The sequence below is a fragment of the Passer domesticus genome, chromosome 17 (assembly GCF_036417665.1).
Source record: "Passer domesticus isolate bPasDom1 chromosome 17, bPasDom1.hap1, whole genome shotgun sequence".
Taxonomy (NCBI): domain Eukaryota; kingdom Metazoa; phylum Chordata; class Aves; order Passeriformes; family Passeridae; genus Passer; species Passer domesticus.
The window spans coordinates 10,908,052-10,928,040 of NC_087490.1; the positions used below are offsets into that span (position 1 = coordinate 10,908,052).

Genomic DNA, 19,989 nt, shown 5'->3' on the forward strand with positions numbered 1-19,989 from the left:
GGAACCAAACTGAGATTAGGTTTCTTGATAAAAATTATTCACACAGCATTCATGTTGTGATTTTTTATTTTATTTTGAAATGAAACCATTGTACATTGTACAAACCATAACTACCGATGGAATAAATAAGTGAAAAATTATACTGCTGTACAACACACACACACAAATCATAAGATGGAAAACGATTAGGTATTGAAGAAAACAAAATTCTTTACACCTTCTAACAGGCCCTTAGAGATAAAGAACATTCCAAAACATGACAATGCTTATGTATGAAGATAGCCACCCAAAACCAATATTTTATACTGCCTTGTTTTTATTTTTTGTTGTTGTTTTGTAAGTGCCAGCACTTTTTGGAATGTTTAACAACTACTTTCCCAAGCATAAAAATTCCAAGGAATAGTTCTGCTATAAAATGTTTGGCTGAGTAAATTGATTATCTGGAAGGCCTTCCCACGTGTTCCACAAACTCAGCTAAATTACTTGCTTGCTTCTAGTTTCTTTTTTTTTTTCATATTTTTTGTTAATTATTTATTTATTTATTTGTAACTGAAGCTCCAACATTCAGCATTGTAGCAAGGAAGCACTTCTTGATATTTGCACTATTTCTAAAACATCAGCTGTATGAGAACTTTCAGTCATCTTGAAAAAAATTACATCTCTCCTCCTGCTCCATCTCTCAATGCTTTCAATAAACCCTTTTACAGTGAGTTCATAAAACAAGTTTTGGGTAGAGATAGGTCCAAGCCAAAAAAAGCTGGATTTAGATCTGGTTTCAAACCTCAGTGGATTTGAATTCCATGTTCTGGTTTGGTCCCATCTGTACTTTCTGGCATTAAAATGTGTTCAATCACATCCGTTGGCCCATAAATGTTATCAGGCACTTCAAAAAAAGACTAATAACAGTCTTATACACTATTTTGGATTTCTTCATACCAGATAGTGTCAAAGTCTCTTCCCTCAGAGACTGACAATAACAGGTCTAAGGAACCCAAATCTATCTGCTTGTTCAGTTGTCTGTTGTCACTAGAATCTCTGGTTAAAATAAAAGATCTGAATGCATTCTGTAGAAGCTGTAAATAAAGGATTTCTAGCTCAGAAATAAAGCCTCTAGGAAGATGGTTATGATGCCTTGTCTCATTAGCCACAGAACAATGAACAGTTCTGAGCAGAAGCCACAGGAGAGAAAAGGAAGTTTATAATTAAACCTGGTTGATGTCAATAATGCCAATAAATGTTTCTATCTAATGAAAAATTTGAGGTATTTTTAGTGCTATTTATATATTTTATTTCTTCCTAAAGTACAGGAATTAGTTCCTAAATGAAAAGTCTATTTACTCCCTTGGAAACGTCTACAAAATGAAAATTAAAAACTTGCTGCGATGCACCTGAAGGGAGGGATTAGTAAACACGACTACTTGTCAAAGGTGGCATCAATTTGTTTTGTTTTAGCATTAAGAATAATGAAAAGTTAGTAAATCAAAAATATTTAAAAGTTTGAATCTTTCTAGATTTGCCCATTTAATATATCAATAGAACTTCTCACAAAATATCACTTAAATCTGAGTGTAATATACATACAAATCAATCATCATGGACCAGTTATCCACATTTTAGGCATACACACAATTCAAGAGAGAATTCTACCGTTTCATTGCATATATTGTGCAAATTCAGTTTTTGGCTCCTCATTTCCTTATTTTCAGAATGTTAATGGACTTCATGATCAGAGCAGAAATCCCAAAATCTTATTAGGGAGCACGCTGTTTTCATGAATGATTTGCAATCAAATTTTATTCAGTTAAAATCCAAAATGTTTTATTTCAACATAAAGGAAAAGTTGAGTGTCATAGGTTATTTGGGGTTCAATCCTACAAACATCTTATGGAAGGTCAGTATTGGCTCCCCGCTCCTCCCTCCCCTTTTCCCTCCCCCCAGTTCCTCATTATATTTCCTAATAAAGTGGTAATTGCAAACGTAATGCAGTAGTCTAAGTGCAAGCCATTTTCACTATTGGAGAATTCAGACCTATATCAGCTTCACAAACCTAATTTATGAAAAAACGTTATCAACTGGAAGCAACTTTTTTTTTGTTTTTTAATCATCTAAAAAAGTATTTACAGTTTTTCAGTTTACAAACCACACGCAACCATCTCCAGAGCTGTGAGACCGTGTGTTAAATTGCAGGTTCCACCTCCCCCAGCAGGAGAGGACAGAGCCAGGGCCCGATCCAGCAGCAGGATGGACACATGGATGGATGTGTGTGCATGGAAGTGGGAGATCAGGGGTTTATTCCCTGGAAGTACAAATACCACTGGAAGACCAGACCCTCGTGACCTGATGCAGATGGTTCCACGCTTCTGCTTGCCAGGAATTTGAGGGGAGCTGCACCTACCTTGTGCCTTTCCATTAGTTTAGTTAGCATAAGCACACTTCAACGATAATTGGAAGAGAAGGAACGTTCCCAACTGGAGTTAGGAACTGCACTATGGAAACAACAAGGCTTATTTACAAGACTTGCTGAAAGAGAATAAGGAACCCCCCTCCCCCAGTACAGTATTTTCCTGGAACATAGAAGTAAACATCTCATAATGAAACAGTACAATGAAATCCAGTTCAGTGAAAACATGATATCAAAAAAGACCAATTGAAAATAAACTCACTGTGCATCAATCCCTTTGATCCTATTTATGTACATAGTGGAACTTTCCTGTAAAGCAAGTTGTACCCAGTACAGAGATCTGGACCTAATACTAAGTATTTTAAGTGCCTGTGTTACAATATCTATTCAGATCTGGACTATAAATGGTAAACAGATCATGTTAACTTCTGATGAAGTTAAGTATTTAGAAGACCAAATTTACAGTTGCGAATGCCATGCATTCAATAAAAGATCTCCACTATAGCTGCTAAAATAAAATATCAAGCTCCTTTTTCTCCTTGGACTCCAAGAGTGAAAATGGCTTCCTGATTTGTAGTTGTTTAAAAATTTAAGCACCAGGGATTTAAAACTTAAAAACGAAACAAAAACCCCAAACAAAAAAAGAAAAAAGCCTTACTACATGGCATTATGCAAACATAGGCCACTTTGCAAAGGAGACAGTTGCAAAACAACTTTTAAAAGTTAGCACTGTTTTCAGAACACAAGGCACAAAACAAAAGCAGACATCACGCCAGAACAATGAACTTCACATGAAAGCTAATACCTGACCTGTACCATCCTTAAATATCTTACAATGTTAAATAGAGAAATGAAAAAAAAAATACAGCAGCAACATAATTGTAATTTTGACTTTAGAAACAGTGCGTAGACCCCTCCTGAGTTGTTTACTCCAACCAATTCAGAGACAGTAACTTAAAAGTTCTCAATGTTTGTTTCACAGGAAAAAGTTTTCAGTGTCTGAGAAGTTAAACCTTTGTTAGGCTTTCTTGGATTTTTGCTTGGTAACTTGAAAAGTTAGGAGTTCTGTCCTCATCCAAGAGAAGATGCTTAAGTAAGGTTGTTCTATAATTAAGCCCACTGATGTACCTTACATAAAAACTGACCAGAAAAATCTATAGTCTAAATCTCTTCAACACTTTGTTGGGAAGCCTCTACTTTCATCTTTTTAGAAGGTGGCACTCCTTCAGAGTCCTTAATGAGGGGGAAAAGAAAAACAGCCACGTTATCATTGCACTGAAGTTCAGGCACCACAAACATCAAACAAACAGCACCAACCAATTCCCCAGCGTGTGATGTGTCCCAGACAAAGCATCCCTGGATGCCAGAACATGTCCCAGTGCTGCCTTAGATCACTCCTCTACTTACATCTTACCTCTTTGCACTTGTTGTCATCTACAAGGAGCAAAATTCTAGTTCCAGGCTAAAACCCACAGTGAACATTCCAAGGAACAGCCTCGAGGGAGTGTGCACTGAAACTGAGGACCCACAGGAAAAGCAGGAGGAGCAGGGCTCTGCCTGAGCATCTGCACTTGTCCTGCCCTGAGAAGGGCACAACTGCAAGGACAATTTCTTCCTCCCAGCCACCCAGAATTTTTCAGTGTCTCAGTGAGTAAATGAACACCCAAGCATCCACAAATTAACTCTCCTAACTGCCACAAACATTTACCTTTACAGGAGGTGTTCTACTTCTGAATGGTCCTCAGAGGGTCCAGTAGGTTTGTTCCAAGCAATTTATTAATGTAAAATGTTAATATTCACTTAAAAACATGGTCTGGTTTAAGAAACCAAGAAATCCATCAGACCAATCTGGTTTTACTGTTCCAATTCTGTGAGATTCAAGCAGCCAGGAACCTGGACCACAAAACCAGGTACAGGCACATTTAATACTCTACAGCTGCTTTACTGTCCTCACTTTGGAAATTAATGGAAATACACAACTGTCCTCCTTATATTTTCTTTTAAGTAAAAAAAAACTTTTCCAAGATCCATGCAATCGGACTATTGCATTTAAAGTTACCTGAGAGTTTTTAGATGCCTCTGTAATTAAATCATTTTCTCCAGAGGACTGAATTTCTGCTTTCTCTGAACTATTCATGGAATTTTCCATTGAAGACTGTGAATTCTGTTCATCAGAGGTATCTGAAATGGCAAGAAATAATTTTAAGCAAACAAATGAAAGCTTTCAGGAGGAGCTTTCCAGGATATTTTCCCATTAACAACATACCCAGCACATCCATGTCACCCACATTGTAACTTTTAATGAAAACACACACAACAAGTGTATGAATGTGATGAATTGAGCTCAAACTCCAGGATCACAACCCAGCTGCTGCCAGAGCAGACCCTGGGATCAGACCCTAGAGGGAGCCAAGCTCCTGCACAGCCTCAAAGAGGATGCCTGAGCCCTCAGCAAACCAGGCAGGACTGCAAGGGAATTCCTTCAAACCAGAAGCAAAAGGCTGAAGTGTTACAACTAATGATCTAAAAACCAGTGGCTAACCAGAGAGAATAAAGTTACCTGAATCAAAATTCAGCCGTGTATAGAAAATATTTTTTTTTTTCTTGATAAGGTATTTGAGATAGAATTTAGAAATTCAGCTAACTAGCTTAACCACTGAATTTTTAATTCTGGTGGACAGGTGTGAAGAAGTCCTCCAGCCCATTATAGCTGTTACTTGCATTTTTTGTTGGTTTTGGGGGGTTTTTTTGTTGGTTGGTTATTTTTTTAACCTCTTCCCTCTCTCAAAACCAGACTTACAGAAGACTCAAGGTTAAAGTACCCATTTATTTAAACAGAGGACAGGGGGCATATAAAATGTATTCCTAGATCCCTGACCCAAAGATTATATGAATTTATTCCATATGAAGAGAAATGCAAGATCAAACAAAATTGCTGGACAGCTTTGGTTAATGAAGATGCCATAGCCAGTGAGTAATGGACATTTTTGTGGTGTACTGTATAAAAAGCTTCACAAGCATTGCTGAATTCCAGACAAAGTGATGCCCATCATGAGCATCTCAAAGATCACATTCAGTGAACTCGGGCAGAATCCTCTTCCTGTCCATGTCTCACCAGAAAAGCATCTTCATGCTGATAAAGAAACAAGTCCCAAAGGTCCAAAGAAATCTGAGTTTTGGTTTTTGCTGTGCATCTCTCAGCCCCCACTGAGCTGAGGAGCACTCAGCCATGTTCCCATCTCCCTGGGACAAAGGCAGCCCCAGCTCATCACTGCTGCTCTCCTCCAGCTGCCCCTGATGAAACACTCAGCCTGCTGCTGACCTTTGGGCAAGGGGATCCATACCTTCCATCACCAAGCCTCAACTATTCCAATGCCTGCAGGACTTGTGCACACAGCAGAATGCTTTGAAACCACCTGTTTTATTTAAGAATTCCTCATTAAGCACTTCTGACCACACAAAGTGGCTTACTGGAACCTCCCTCATCTCAGTGGAGTAACATGAGACAGACAGGCAAGGTCATTAACCCTGTCCAGCTGAACAATGTCCCAATTGCAGGGCTCTGACTAATCATAACCAGAGAGATAAATGCCTAATAAATTGTTTAACACAACATTTAACCAAATGAAAAACACTCACATTAATAACAGGAATTTTTTGACATTATGTCTCCCTTTCATTTTATAACACCTGGCTCTTAATCCAGAGGATTTTCCCTGAACCTAAATTTAACCAGGGGAACATGAATGCTCTCTAACAGGTTCAGACAATATTAGACCAAGGAGTAAATCCTTACTCTTTACTGTGGCCAAATATGCACAAGTGGAGGTATTATTTGCTCTGATTTATTCCAATTTGGTGATGGTTCTGTTGTCAAATTGTAACCCCAGTTAACAATGAGAACACTTCACATATTTGACCACTATGGCATTAACAAGATAAAAGTTCTAAATTTAAATTGGTCAGTGGATCTACTGAGTGAAGCACTAAATCAGGAGGGCATAATTTAATTGCTTTGGTATGGGAAGAATTCTGCAACCACATCGTTAGAATGGTGTTAAGGACATCTTTTATCTGTTATAATAGGACAAAGAAAGTTATCTTCCCAAGAATATAAATACAGAGCATGTTTCAATTACCCAAAATACCATTTAAAGAGTGAGGGTCAGAACAATCCCTTAACCCACATGTATTTTTAATCTGTCCACAACTGCAATAGAATCTTGTAACGCTTTCAGAAAATTAGGACAGAACTCAGAGCTAACTTCTGAATAAGTAGCAAGCAGGGTTAAGAGAAAAGAAAGCTTGCATTATAGTTTACAAAATTAAAAAAGTAATTTCAAAGTATCTCACCTCTATTTTACTGTCACACTAGGGCATCAGCTTCCAGAGATCTACACAAACTAACACCTTCCAGGACTTGTGTGATTACACGGTAGCAGCCATTTCAAAGATGATTTTAAATTATTTATTCTTTCAAGACTGAGTTTTGAGAACAATAAACCAGTATTTTGTTTGTTTCTCTCTGAAAAGATCCCTGAATGTCAGTGTGACCTTTCCAGTTGTATGAAAGATCACCAGCAGGTCACAGAAATTGTGGCCCATTTCCACATAAATGCTGAGAATTCAGAAACCATCTCTTTCAAATTATTATTTTCCAGTTCTTAAAGTGGATAAGCAAATAAATAACACACTAAAGGATAACTTTTTTTTTGTTTGGCTTTCAAATGGCCCTCCCAGCTCACCTTCTGAGCCAGGCTGCTCCTTTGCCTCTGCCTGAGTTTCGTCAGACTTGACTTCAGTGCCGTCTGCTTGTGTTGCCAAGTTCTGCTCTGGTGCTGGGCTGGAATTACTGCTGTTTTCCTGCTTTATTGGAGAAGCATCAGCTATTGAACTCTGGTTGCTATTGTCATCTGTGAACACAAGAGTGAAAACCAACCAAGATGTGACAGGATACAAAGCACACCTTAATTCTTCCGTATTATTCCCTGATAACATATGATATAATTTAGCTCATTAGGGATCAAGTCCAATCATTTAGACTCACACTACACATCCAACTTCTTTCCACACCAGCCTAAGGAGTTTTCAAGCAGTTACTAAAAATCTAATTCTAATTTTATACATTAAAACAAGGAATGTTTTACTCAGATCTGATCCAAAAAAACCCAGAATTTTGTAACACGAGTAAACCAGATCAGCCAAATGGCAGTCTCATGTAACACACAGGGCTAAGCAAGTTCATGCTGCACATTTCCAAATACCCATCACTCCAATGCTCAGATAAGCAGATATTTTTGAATTGAGTCCTGAAGGTCAAAAAAAACCAACCCAAAACCTCTTCAAGGTGAAATGCAACATCCAGTCCCAAAATCAACAGTTTCTAAGTGATAACTGTCCAGAATATTCTCTAGCCCTCAAAGGCCTGGATCACAGCAATCCTCTGCAGCACAGATCTGCAGTTAACAGGAAATATTCTGCCTGTGCCCTCTCCCTGTGACAGGGGTTTAAGTAGCTCAGCTATTATTTTACACATAGCACTGGGCTGCAACTTCCTTTAAGCCAGACTAACATCCCTGGATAACCAAGAGGGAAGTTCCTGCTCCCTAAAGAAAACTAACCCTGTGAAATATTATGAATTATATTACTAGAATACAAGTCAATCCAGTTCCCTCTGCATCTGCACAGCCACTACATCCCAAGGACTTCAGGAACACAGAGGTGCTGCTGGGACCAGCTCTCTCCAGAGCAGCCTGAAGTCAATTCAGATTGAGTTTATCACAAAATTGTACAGTGTGAAATTGTACACTTAAAAACACAGGTGATAAGTGATAAAAAAGCAAGTAGTACATTCACCTCATGGATGGGAGAATCAAGACTTAAAAAAATTAAATTATCTGACCAAGGCAAAAGTTAAAAGGTTTGAAATAGATCAAAAATTAATCCAGATCTGCAAAACCCCTGCTCATTCCTTTAACTTCAAGATCCCACTTGCTGTCAGCACTGCAAAAAGCAACCATGAGGCAGCACAAATGCAAATAAAACTGAAATTAAAAATTTACAACCCACTAAAAAGTGATCCTCTCTTATCAGCTCAAACAGTGCTGTGTTCTCAGCCATAATTGTTATCCAAACACCCAGAAGGTAAAAACCTAAAGCAGAGCTGAGCTGTGCAAGCTGCTCTGTAATAAACACCAGGCTAACACTCAAAAGTCACATTAAAAAAAAATTAAAGTGAAATAAAATTGACCTCATAGTGCCTGAATGGCAAACAAAAATGTTTTCTTGAGCAGTTAATTTCATCAAGCTGTAGCAGAAGGAAGGCACCACAGAGCAGAGCTTGCTTTCTTGGCTCTTGCAGAATTCTCTTGACCTTAATCAGTAAGAAAGTTAATAAGTACAAAACCTGCTTAAATTATAGTAGGTCCCACTGAACCTTTGGGGGATTTCTTGTTCTTCAAGCAGCAAACTCTGTTGAGGTATTACTGCACCTGAGTGCAGTGCTTTGAATGGTAGATATTTCTAATTTTATTTTCATATTTAACTCCACTAACAATTTTTTCCCCCTTCCACTCACAGCCCAAATATAAATGGCATTTAAACAACTGTTAGCACATCCACAGAAGAGAAGTCCAAGGTACCAAGTGAGTATCTGATGGTGTTTTCCATTTTGATTCAAGTCCATACATCAGAGCAGTGGAGCACCGGAGGCTGTTGGTTTCCACTCTCACAGCAGTGTAAGAGGGGAATTGGGTCTGACCTTCTCCCACTCACCATGCATGTCCATCATCCCTGGGGAGGAGCTGTTCTCTGGAGTGGTCACTTCAGAGCCACATTTTTCATCTTTGCCCTTTTTCTTATTCTTATTTTTCTGAAAAACAAAAGGCAGCACACACAAATGAGACTACAGCCATGCAGAGAAATCCACATTGCTGTGCAAAACCCTCCCCACTCAGCACTTCTGAAAGAACAGCTCACAACCCCAAGTGAAACCTCCTCCTCCTCTACAACTAATGCTGTCTCTTCATTAAAACTGAAAGATGGGTTAAGAAAAATCAGATTGAGCTAAACCAAAGAGCACAAGCAGCACAGCCCTGTGTGAGCTGTGGTCCCGAGCTGCTCCCAGCCCACCAGGATGAAAACAAAGGAAGGGACCGTGGCATCCATCACGTGGGGACTCTGAGCCTGCTAAGGGATGCAGCATTTGCAATTAGGAGCTGACGTAATCAGCCTCACAGGAAAAAGAGCCAGCTGCACTGCTTTTGGAGATCCTGCCTGCTGAGGAGACAATTCAAAGCCTGACTCCAGGGAGAATGCTCTGAGCCCACCCTTTTGGACAGAGACCATCCTCCAGTGAGGGAAGGAACTGAACCACAACCAAATACTGTCTAACACTGCAGAAGAAATTCAACAATTGATATCTGAAGAGACTTTTCTCTCTACTTTAAACTATTTATTTCTAAACTGCATTTTTACTTAGAGAAGCCAGATTTTACTCACTGATGCATGAGATACAGGTGAGAGCACATGGACTTCTTTACCTTTGCAAAATGAAAGGTCAGAGGGGTCATGATCTTTCTCAGGTTTGGTTTTGTTGTTTTTTAAAGGTAAAAAGGACACTTTTGCCACAAAAGAAACACTGAAAGTGACTGTGAGCAATTTAAGCTGACAGGCGTTTTTTAAAGAGGTTTAACCATCAGAGTGGTGAGGTTCCAGAGCAGCCCTCCACATCCAGGAGGAGGAGCCAAGCTAATTGTAGTGCAGAGAAGTGTCAAAGTATCTAAGGAGCAACATGTGAGGGGGGAAGTAATTTAATTTCTGTTCACCAAAATCAAAGACAACTTCCACTTGAAATGGGGAAGGCACTGCTCTCCTATTTTAGTGAAAAGCAAATATACTGTCTGCTCCTTCAGTGGATGAAATTGGATATAAAAAGATGTCCACAACAAAATTTAATAGACAAAATTATCCCTATCTGGTACTCATTGTTAAAATCTACGTGCTTATGTGATTTGTGAGAACTTCCAGAGCTGCAGGACAGAAACACTGCCAACATCAAGCCTGAAACAGCTTGAACTGAAACTGCAGCTGCACAACAGCCTCTACTCAAACTAAAAAGAACATGACTGTAGGACACCAGCATAACTGGTCTTAAACAAGTGTCCCAATTTCAGCAAATCTGGAGCCTCAACCTAGAGATGATGGCTCCAAACACAATTAAACTCTGCTCACAGAAACCATTATATAAACCCATTCTTCATAATAGAGAACCTGACTCTGGGTAGCAGTGACCTTGAAAATTCCTCCAGAAGCTCCCTTAGAAATTCTGTTTCCAAGTCTCACAGCACCCATCCTGCAGGCACAGCTGAGCAGCAGGAAAACTGCCAGAAGCCCTGAGCCTCAAGATCCTAAACCCTGCACTCCCTCTCACACAGTTAGCACAATTTCCCCCCACTATGTACTATAAATAATAAAATCAAGACCAAACATTTGACAACTAGAAAGAATGGACAGGTTTCCCAATTCCCAGGGGGGAACTTCAGAGAGATGCTGCCCAAGCACTGGGAGAACCCCTGAGGTTTACCACAACTCTGACAGTTCCTGAAATCTGTGGGACAACCAAAGCACAGAAAGAAACAAACTCAGTTAAAGCAATCCAAATATTAAAAAAATAGGTCTTAAAGTTGGAATAAGACAAGGTCATGACACTGTCTTGTCTGAAAAACCACCATTTTACACATCTATTAATATAGAAGTTTTCTTCCAATTAAGTCTTCACTCATATTTCAGGTGAAGTAAAAGCACATGGCAGCCCAAGGAAAGAGAACCAAACTTAGGATATGTTTTCTATTGTGTCATTGATTTACTGTGGTGTCATGGGTTAATGTTCTCTCTATCACAATATTACAATTTATATGAGGAGAGCAACAATCATTTTAAAGACCAATTTTAAGTCCTATCAAGTTTGATTTTTACACTTCTTTTTACGCCACACAAACAGTGCACACAACAGGATGCACAGACAGAACATTTATCAAGAGAAAACACACACGACAACAGAAGCCTGTGCTGCTGCATTATTTGGCTGGACATCTTAATACAGATGATCCCAGCTCCACAGGATATTCCTACACTCATGTCAAGTGTTTTCCACCTGGTTTTTGGCAGAACAGCAGTGATGCACACACAGAATATGTTCTCAAACCAGCTGCTTTCTTTAAATCACCAGGCAGAAAGAGGGGGAAAATAATGCATGTCATAACTTTCCCTCCCAGTTAGTTAGAGAAAGGTTTCAAACTCAGTTTCAGCTGCATGTTTAACAGTTATGTGAGAACTGATCCCAGCTGACTCCAGGGAGACTGTCACACACCCATCCACATCACTTGCTGTAGAGATCAACATCCCCCTGGAGCTTGCAAGACCCACACCAGCCTTAGCTTAAAGGCTCGATGAAAATCGAAGAATATTTCTTTTGACTTTGCCTAAACAGGAGCATCTACATCTGGAAAAAGCAAGATACTGCAGGATACTTACATCATCCACTTTAGGCTCTGTTACTGGTACCCATTTGTAAATCCTTAGGGATGTGTCGCCAACTGTCACCCACTTCTTCTCCCTACAAAATTACAATGCAGGAGCAGTTACACTTCAGATTCAGAAGAGAGTGATCTACTATTGTAAGTTGTCAAGAATTTAAACAGGCTATTAAGTAGGATGATCTCTATTACATCGTCTTTAGCACTGCATTGTGCAAATTGTTCTTTGCATTTCACAACTTGCTAGAGCACTGCTAACCTCCAGATTTCTCAGGGCTGTTACTTGACTGGGTGAGTAACTGCAGTAGCAGTAATAAGATCTAGATTAAAGATAAAGTTAAGAAGAACAGCAATTGAAAATGCAGATTTAATGCCTACAATTTTCACTTAAGTTTCTAGACAGCAGAAGAGGGTTTAGACAGACCAGTGTGTTTTTGATTGTCATGAAGCTGTTTAATGGGATTAGAAATCTAGATGCATTTTGACCATCTGAGGTTTATTTGGGGGGCACAAATTTGCTGCTGGCAATTTAATGCTCACTCCACACCACTGACAGACAGCTCTGCAACTCCAGCTGCAGGACCAAGAGCCTCACAGGGAGCAATCAGTGCCATGGTGCAGACTGCAGCCTCTGGAGAGCCCAGCTCTGGGGACAGGCAAGGCTGAGCCTAGCACAGAGGGGAAAGCAAACCTGGCTGCTGTGTGCACACCCTGCCAGCCTGAGTGGTGACACTGACAAAAGGGGAAGGAAATGTGGCTGCAGGGCAGCTCTGCCTGGGGCTCCCAGGGCTGAGGGATGCACTCCTTGAGCTCTGCACATCAGGGATTTAAAGAAGGTCCACAATGCCAGAGAAATTTCATCACGTTTCTGGGATCAGTTTTCAGGTCACAGATTACCACTGCTGGTTCCTGGGTTTGCAATGCAGCTCTGCAAATGGATCGATTAAAAGTTAACAACAAAGACCGATTCCATTCAATATTCAGGAACATCTGAAATTAATTTGGCATGAGATCTCAGGCTTTTTTTTTTCCCATAAACACATTTAAATAATAGATTTGGGATCCAGTTATAGATTTAAAAAAAAAAAATGTTCTTTGCAGGATGGGAGAAGCTGGATGTGACTCCAAATACATATATTTATATATATGTGATAGCTCCATTTTTAGAAAGGGCCTCCAGAATCAAAAGCAGCCACACTGTACAAATGTCACAAACATCCTCCTGACTATTTGTTTTAGCTACTAAAGCCAATTTTATATTTTCCCTTTAGAAGAGGCATTTTCCTGTTTAATTAAGAACTAAAGCAAAACTAAACTGTATATAAATGTATTTGATACATTTTGACTCTGTCCATAATGATATTTTAATTGAAGCCCAAAACTATTTCAAATTCATTTCTTTCCCACTGCTCTTCATGGAGCAGTGCTCCCTCAATGTGTTTAGACACAGCCATTTGGGTACACTAGGTGGCTAAAGTGTGTCAAAATCCAATTTCACTCTAATTTGGAGCTCTACATGCGATAAAAATGACAGTGGAGATGAGGGCATGTCAATAATGAGAGCATACTTAATTGTGAAGAGATGATCATGATATAATTCGGGGGTTTTTAAGGATACAAGACAAACTCGATTTATTTCTACTTAAGAAAACCTTTGAAATTATGGAAATAAAACCAACTGGGGTTTTGTTCTGGGTGTGGGGAGAGGTGAATAAATGCTTTTTTTAAAAAATCAAGATTTTAGTCTTTTCCTACAGCAAAATATTACTTAGAGATGCTGCACTGGAAAACCAAAAGTTCAAGATACCTGTTAGCATCTCAAAGCAGCCTCACACAGCATCTTCACTGGACAGACTGTAGAACACAGGAGGAAACCTATATTAGTAACTTTTTCCTTCTAGTATTAAAGTTAGCCCTGACATTTTAACTCTTCTGAGCTTCTTACCACTTTAAGTTTTGATAACCCTCAGCTCTAGGGATTTTTTTAACTGATCTCAATACACAGTAATTCAGACAACAATGGGAATAAAGAATATTTTGTGATGGAAGTACACCAACATCCCAGTCCTGCAAACACTTATGGCTAAAAAGAAAATCCAATATCACAGTGCTATTATGCAAATATTTTACTTGTGTAAGTATTTACAGTATTGACAGTTTAAGACCATGAAAGTATTAATAAGAAAAAAAGAAGACAACCTCCTCTAAAACTTAATAAAAGCATAGGCAGCACAAACACAAATTTGTTAACAAAGAAACGCAATGACTTTCAGACATATAAGATCAACAGGGTAAAATAATTTCAAGATTTATGACATTTATTGCAAATTAAGCTTAGAATATTATCTGTAATACTTACTGCCTTACCACTTCAAAACAAAACCCAAAATCCAAACAAGCAAACAAAAACCCCAAACCCACTTCTACTCTGAGCATTCACTTTTTAATCTTTTGTGCAAAGACACCATCCCAACCTGCTGATCAGGGACTTTCCTTTTCACTCAGTGAGAACTGACAATTTACTGCTGCTGCCCTGGCAGCGAGTTTGGGAAATGCTGCACAAATCACAGGAGATCCTCACTGGCCCAGTGCTGGAACAGGAATGAGGAACTCATCAACTCTTGTGCTCAGTCTCTTGTGAAACCTTAAACAGTTTCTTCACCTGTTTTCCTGTCTGCTGCACCCACCCACCCCAAGATCCTGACCAGAATTCCACCCCCACCACTCAGTTCCACCTTTGGTAAGTGATGACTGAGCAATATCTGTATTTGCACCATCCCCTGTTATTCTCTGTAGGTTGCTATCTGTGTTCACTGTTGGATGGGAAAAGATGGCTAATGGAACACCATCAACCTGACACTTTATCAGGCTAAAAATGTGGCAATTATCAACTTTATTTGTCCATGTCTAGATGATAAACTCCACAATTTTACAAAAAAACCCATTTTGCCTGTTTTCAAAGCTCTCCTGTTTCTCCATGAATGACTCAGGAGTAACAACAACAAAAAATGGCAAAAGTGAAATATATACAATAATATTTTTTCTTTTAATCTTCCACACTGAGAAGTATCTTGAATATTTTAGTTATAGTAAATTCAGAAACTAATCAGTGCAACAGAAACAAACCCTTACATTTATCTGAAATTGTGTAAAAGCATTTTTAAATTCTGAACTATATCTGCACAGCATTTAAAGGACAGCCAAGGGTACAAAGGGTAACCATTAGTATCAACACTTCTTCAGTGCTTATGCCTGAGGCATACTAATATCTCAGAACTTACATCATTATATACTCAATTCCCCATTCTAAATAACCCAAGACTCTCAAATATATTTATACTTTGTTTAATAACACTAAAGCTCCACAGATGAACATCAGATTCCACGTGTAAAAGTAATATATGGGTGAGCAAACACAACAGTGTATATTACACTTATACAGAAAGTGTCAAGGCAGCTTCTGCAGCAGCAGTGAGTGCCAGAAACATTTGATGGCAGAGACACAGAAAGCCTTTACTGCCAATGTATCACTCAAGGAAAGGCTTTCCCACTTGTCTGGCCTTTTCCCATGACTACCATTCATCACAGCGAGCTGCATTTACACACGGATTTGCTCCCACATACCCCATCTTCTGCTGGTGATCACGAAGTGACGTCATAATGCTGAATTTATCACATCACACTCACTTGCATTGCAACAGAGTTTGGTGAAAATCACAGAATTATGACCTCCCTGTGGGATCAAGCAAAAGAGAAAGGGGACGGGAAAGAATATGCCATTATTATACACAAAAAGTGCTGTCAGATGCACAAAAAATGATTTTTTTGAAGCGTAGGCTTGCTTTTCCGAGCACGCCTACTGCTGAGGAGATGTTTGTCTAGTGACTAACGTGAAGGAGCCCCAAACACACATGGTGTTTACTGAACAGGCTGCAAATACAATCAAATGCCATGCAGAGAGACTGGACAAGGGCATGTGGTCACAGGCACCTTCTCTCTGGGTTTATCTGAGTAGAGCACATTTGGGGAGCCCCCTGTGATGTACACACGGTTTAAAGCAAGCCCTGCTCAGCTCCACGTGGCCACAAGCACCTTGCTCACAGCACAGAGAACCACGGCTCACACGTGCCAAAACTCTGCCTTCAGCTTCCACTGAAGTCAAGAGAAATAATCACAAGCCAGAAAAAAGAAAGGTATCATAACTCAAGCATGGTGACAGCGTGTTCGGGCCACTACAGAATTTCAGTGCATTCCTGCACATACACTGGGTATTTTTACTTCAACTACAGTCTTAGGAGAAAACCCAACACAGGATAAAGCAGGGAGGTGGTCTGGGAGTAGCAAATACCCTTTTCCAAAGACATCTTGTTAAGGAGTTCTGTGTCATGACTCCTTTTCAGAGCAAAAGCCTATTTGAAGAAGGAGGCATGAGCAGCAAAACCTGCAGAAACTCAATCTCAGAGCATTACATACCACACAAAAGCATTTTAGCAAGTCTGAATGGAGACAGTGAAAGGAAAATCTACAGCAGCACCGCCTAGAAATCCTAAATAGCCACAGCTCAGGATCCCAGCCAATGGCACCAGGTAAAACAGCCCGTGGGGACTTTTCCCCTCAACTTTCTTCAGGTACTTTCACCAGTTGTCCAGGTTCACCTCTTCCTCCTAAGGTGTCATCACCTGACAGATCAGGGTCAGAAAAAGGACAAAGAACTCCTGAGAAATACTGCAATTCAAAGGGAAGGCAACACAGTGGGATTTCCCTACAGTCAGTCTTACCAATCCCCACCAGGTATTCCAGACCTCCATCCTGACAGGTCTGCACAGCTGTCCTGAAGTCCAGCAGTGCTATGTACCCATGCAAATTATTTCACCGCCTCCCAAAACTTCCTACCACTTGTACTTTCCTCCTGCTCATTCCTTGTCTCAGTAGATGTCTGTATTTTCCCTCATTTAATAAATAAAACTTTGACACAAACCAAGGGTGCCTGCAGTATTTTTCTAGTGCTGGTTGAGGGCACAATAATTTTTGCCTCTCTCTTCTTGAGAGCCCACTTGGAATCTCAATGTACCCATCAACCTTTAAAGACAAAAAAATCCTGTGCCATTAATTGAGACAAAATAATCTCAGAGGATTTTTTAAAATAGACTGACAGAAGAATTTTAAGCACTGTTAAAGAAAGGCAGAACTGTTCTCTTACTGTGGAAATTTAACACTTCTGCCACACAAACACAAGGCAACCATGTATTCTGTGAGCCACGTGCTGCGTGTTTTCCAAAACAGATGCTCATTCATGAGCGTGGTTTAAACAAAGGAGATAAGGTTACAGTAATCTCAAGATAAAAACGTAACAACTTCACTGTTTACTACCAAGTTCCAGCAATAACCAGAAGTGCCACGCGCTCTGTGAAGGGACAGGAAGAGAGGGGACCTGCATCCAAGCGCTGGCTGTCCAGGAACTCTGATTTTCTGAGGAACAAAGTCTGTCCTGATGATGCTGCCTTCCAGCAGGCACTTCCCCAGATGTGGCAGCACAGGGATTCAGGAGCACCAGACACAGCAAGGTGCTGCACACCTGCACGGGTGGGTAATGCCTTGGATAAAGCCACTGTCCACTCATCTGAGCTCCCAGCCCCGTCTGCCTCCCTGCCCATCCCTGGCACGCACTGCTCCGAGCACACAAGTCTCACAAAACTCTGTTCTAGGACATGCTGGATGCAAGGTATTTTAATTTTCAGTGGCTGCATTTCCACAGAAGAGCTGTGGATGGCAACAAATTGCTCCTATTATGCAAATGAAAGTGCACACTTGGAAATTGCCGATGTGGCTCTTCTGAAGGTGCAGGAATTGCTAGTGTGGAAAGTTCAATTTAACAAGCCAAGTCTTCTCAAAACACTGAAACCACAAAACACAGAATCTCTCTAGCTAATTTCCCGCTGTATTTGACTGCAGGTGGAGGGGGGTAACCATGAGATTCACCTTCAAATTATGGTTCCTTTAAAAGTAAGAAAATTGCTTTATGTAAATACTTGTGAGGTGCACACACAAAAAGTCGTATCAATACTCCTGACAATAATCAACAGAAACACTGAGTGACTGTACAGGAACCTTCTACAGCAAGTTGTCTATCATGAAGGTTAAAATGTAGAGAAATCTATTTATTCCAGAAGATTTCTGTTTTACAGAAAGAGCCATAGCAACTGGCATGATTGCAGAGACTCCTTGCCAAGAAAAAAAATAAATAAATTAGGTATTTTGTTGAATGGCCAAGCTTCTGTCTCTACTCCTCTCTGAATTCCACAAACCAGGATTCAAAAGGAGCGTGCTGCGCTCATGAATGAAATACCTACAGCCAGAACAGTCCCACACGTCCAACCACGCTCCAGCTGGAACAAAAGTCCTGTCACACCGCTGCACATTGTTCTGACCTTCCAAAGCCGGCCCAGCAGTCAGCAAACTGCACTTAAAAACAACACCCGAGTAGAAGAGAGTTCCTGAAACCACCCGAGCTGCGGAGCTGGGGCTGCTCGGCCCCGACACAAAGGCTGGATTCTTTGAAATCCCCATCCCGTGCCCGGCGTTCCTGGACACACGTCCCGATTCTTTGTGCAACGGGCCCATTCGTGTGCTCAAGGCCATTTAAAACTTAACAATCCATTTCACCCTAATACGAACACTTTCAACTCTGTATTTTGCTCTTTTTTTAACGAAAACAAAGCGTTAGCTGAGGAGGACAATAGAAGTGTCCCCTTGATTTCAAAGCTTCACACCAGCTGAGCGATGCACGGTAACAATAACGCAAGGGATTTCCCCGCGGATTCCAAATGTTTAAAGAAAGTATTTTAAGGTACATGCACAGGGACTGCTGAACAGTCAGCCAACTTGCTGGAAGAAGGATTCACTCCTGAGTCACACCGGCACTGCTCTCTATGCCATCCCAAATGCCCGGACCGACCGTGCAGAGCACGGCGGCGACCGCCGTCCTGTATTGTCTGAACACCTCGCGTGGGCTTTTCTAACAAAAGCAGGGGGAAAAAAGACAAAAGCGGGGAAATGCCAAAACGCGTGGAAGGCCTAACAAAAGGGACGTATTTCACACCGGGTATAACCTTTAATTTTGTGATTTAAGAGAGGTTCCAGGGGCAGTTCGCGCTCTCCCCGGGAGCGTCGGTGGGAGACGATCGCGCTCGGGCTCGCTGCGCTTTTACGCGCAAACCCCGGGAACTTGGGAGGTGAAATCAACCCAACAAACAGGCAACGACAGAAAATAAACTCCCGGGAGCTTCACAGGGGTATCCTCAACGTGTTTTCTTTTTTTTCCAGAACACTTCTCCGAGCACTATTCCAAGCCAGAAGAGCGGGCGGCGGAGCCACCGCGGGTCCGCTCCTCGGGCCCTTTGTAGGGGCCGGCGGCGGGAGGCGCCCGGCCCGACCCCGCCGCCCGCCCATGCCCGGGGCGCCCGGCCCGGGACCCGCGGCGAGGGGCGGCGGGTCGGGGTCCGCGGGGAGCGGCGGGGGGCGGCGGGGAGGGGGCTCGGCCGCACAATGGAGCCGCCTCTCGCCCTCACACGCCGCCGCCGCCTTCATGTGACTCGCCGGAGCGAAATGGCTGCTGGGTGCCGCCGGCTCCCCGCCCCCCGCGGCCGCCGGCGAGCCCCGGACCCGCGCGGGGCCGGCGCGGGGCGCGGGGGGACGCGGGCGCGGGGTCCCGGCGCGGCGCGGCCCGCTCACCATTTGCGCACTTTCTCGATGGCCGCCATCACCCGCTTGATATCATCCTTCGCCCGGCTCCGGGTCTCGGCCCGCACCGACCGGCCCGACATGCTGCTGGGGGGCGGCGGGCTCGGCGGGGAACGCGGCGCTCGGCGCGGCCGGCGGCTCGGTCCGTGTGTCGGGGCGCCCGCCCGCACAATGCCGGGGCTGCGCGGGGCTCGGCACGGCTGCGCTCGGCGGCTCCGCTCGGCTCCGCCCGCCCGCCCGGCGGGGCCCGCGCTCCGCGCACGCGCGCGGCCGGCGGGGAGGGGCGGGGCGGGCGCCGTGAGGGGACGGCGG

At 42.0% G+C, this 19,989-nt stretch overlaps 1 protein-coding gene across 3 annotated transcripts; it reads right to left on the reverse strand.

The window, feature by feature from the left end:
- Positions 1-48: 48 nt before the first annotated feature.
- BCL7A (BAF chromatin remodeling complex subunit BCL7A) lies at positions 49-19,904 on the reverse strand. 3 transcript variants are annotated; one of them, XM_064392851.1, is made up of 9 exons: positions 19,669-19,698; positions 15,562-15,670; positions 13,745-13,791; positions 12,835-12,865; positions 11,936-12,017; positions 9,176-9,272; positions 7,147-7,314; positions 4,461-4,582; positions 49-3,634 (listed from the first exon to the last, which is right to left on the reverse strand). In XM_064392851.1, the coding sequence occupies exons 3-9, from the start codon at positions 13,752-13,754 to the stop codon at positions 3,563-3,565; spliced, it is 582 nt and encodes a 193-aa protein (XP_064248921.1). In that variant the 5' UTR covers positions 13,755-13,791; positions 15,562-15,670; positions 19,669-19,698; the 3' UTR covers positions 49-3,562. The 3 variants fall into 3 exon arrangements, with proteins under 3 accessions (XP_064248921.1, XP_064248922.1, XP_064248920.1); XM_064392852.1 differs by lacking the exons at positions 12,835-12,865; positions 13,745-13,791 and having other exon boundaries at positions 19,669-19,865; XM_064392850.1 differs by lacking the exons at positions 12,835-12,865; positions 13,745-13,791; positions 15,562-15,670 and having other exon boundaries at positions 19,669-19,904.
- Between the last annotated feature and the right edge of the window lie 85 nt (positions 19,905-19,989).

Coding starts and splice junctions, on each gene's coding strand:
- BCL7A (XM_064392850.1), bottom strand. CDS start 19,760: ATGTCGGGCCGGTCGGTGCGGGCCGAGACCCGGAGCCGGGCGAAGGAT. Junction 12,018..19,668: donor ATCGAGAAAGTGCGCAAATG/GTGAGCGGGCCG, acceptor GTAATTTTGTAG/GGAGAAGAAGTGGGTGACAG. Junction 9,273..11,935: donor CAGAGCCTAAAGTGGATGAT/GTAAGTATCCTG, acceptor TTTGTTTTTCAG/AAAAATAAGAATAAGAAAAA.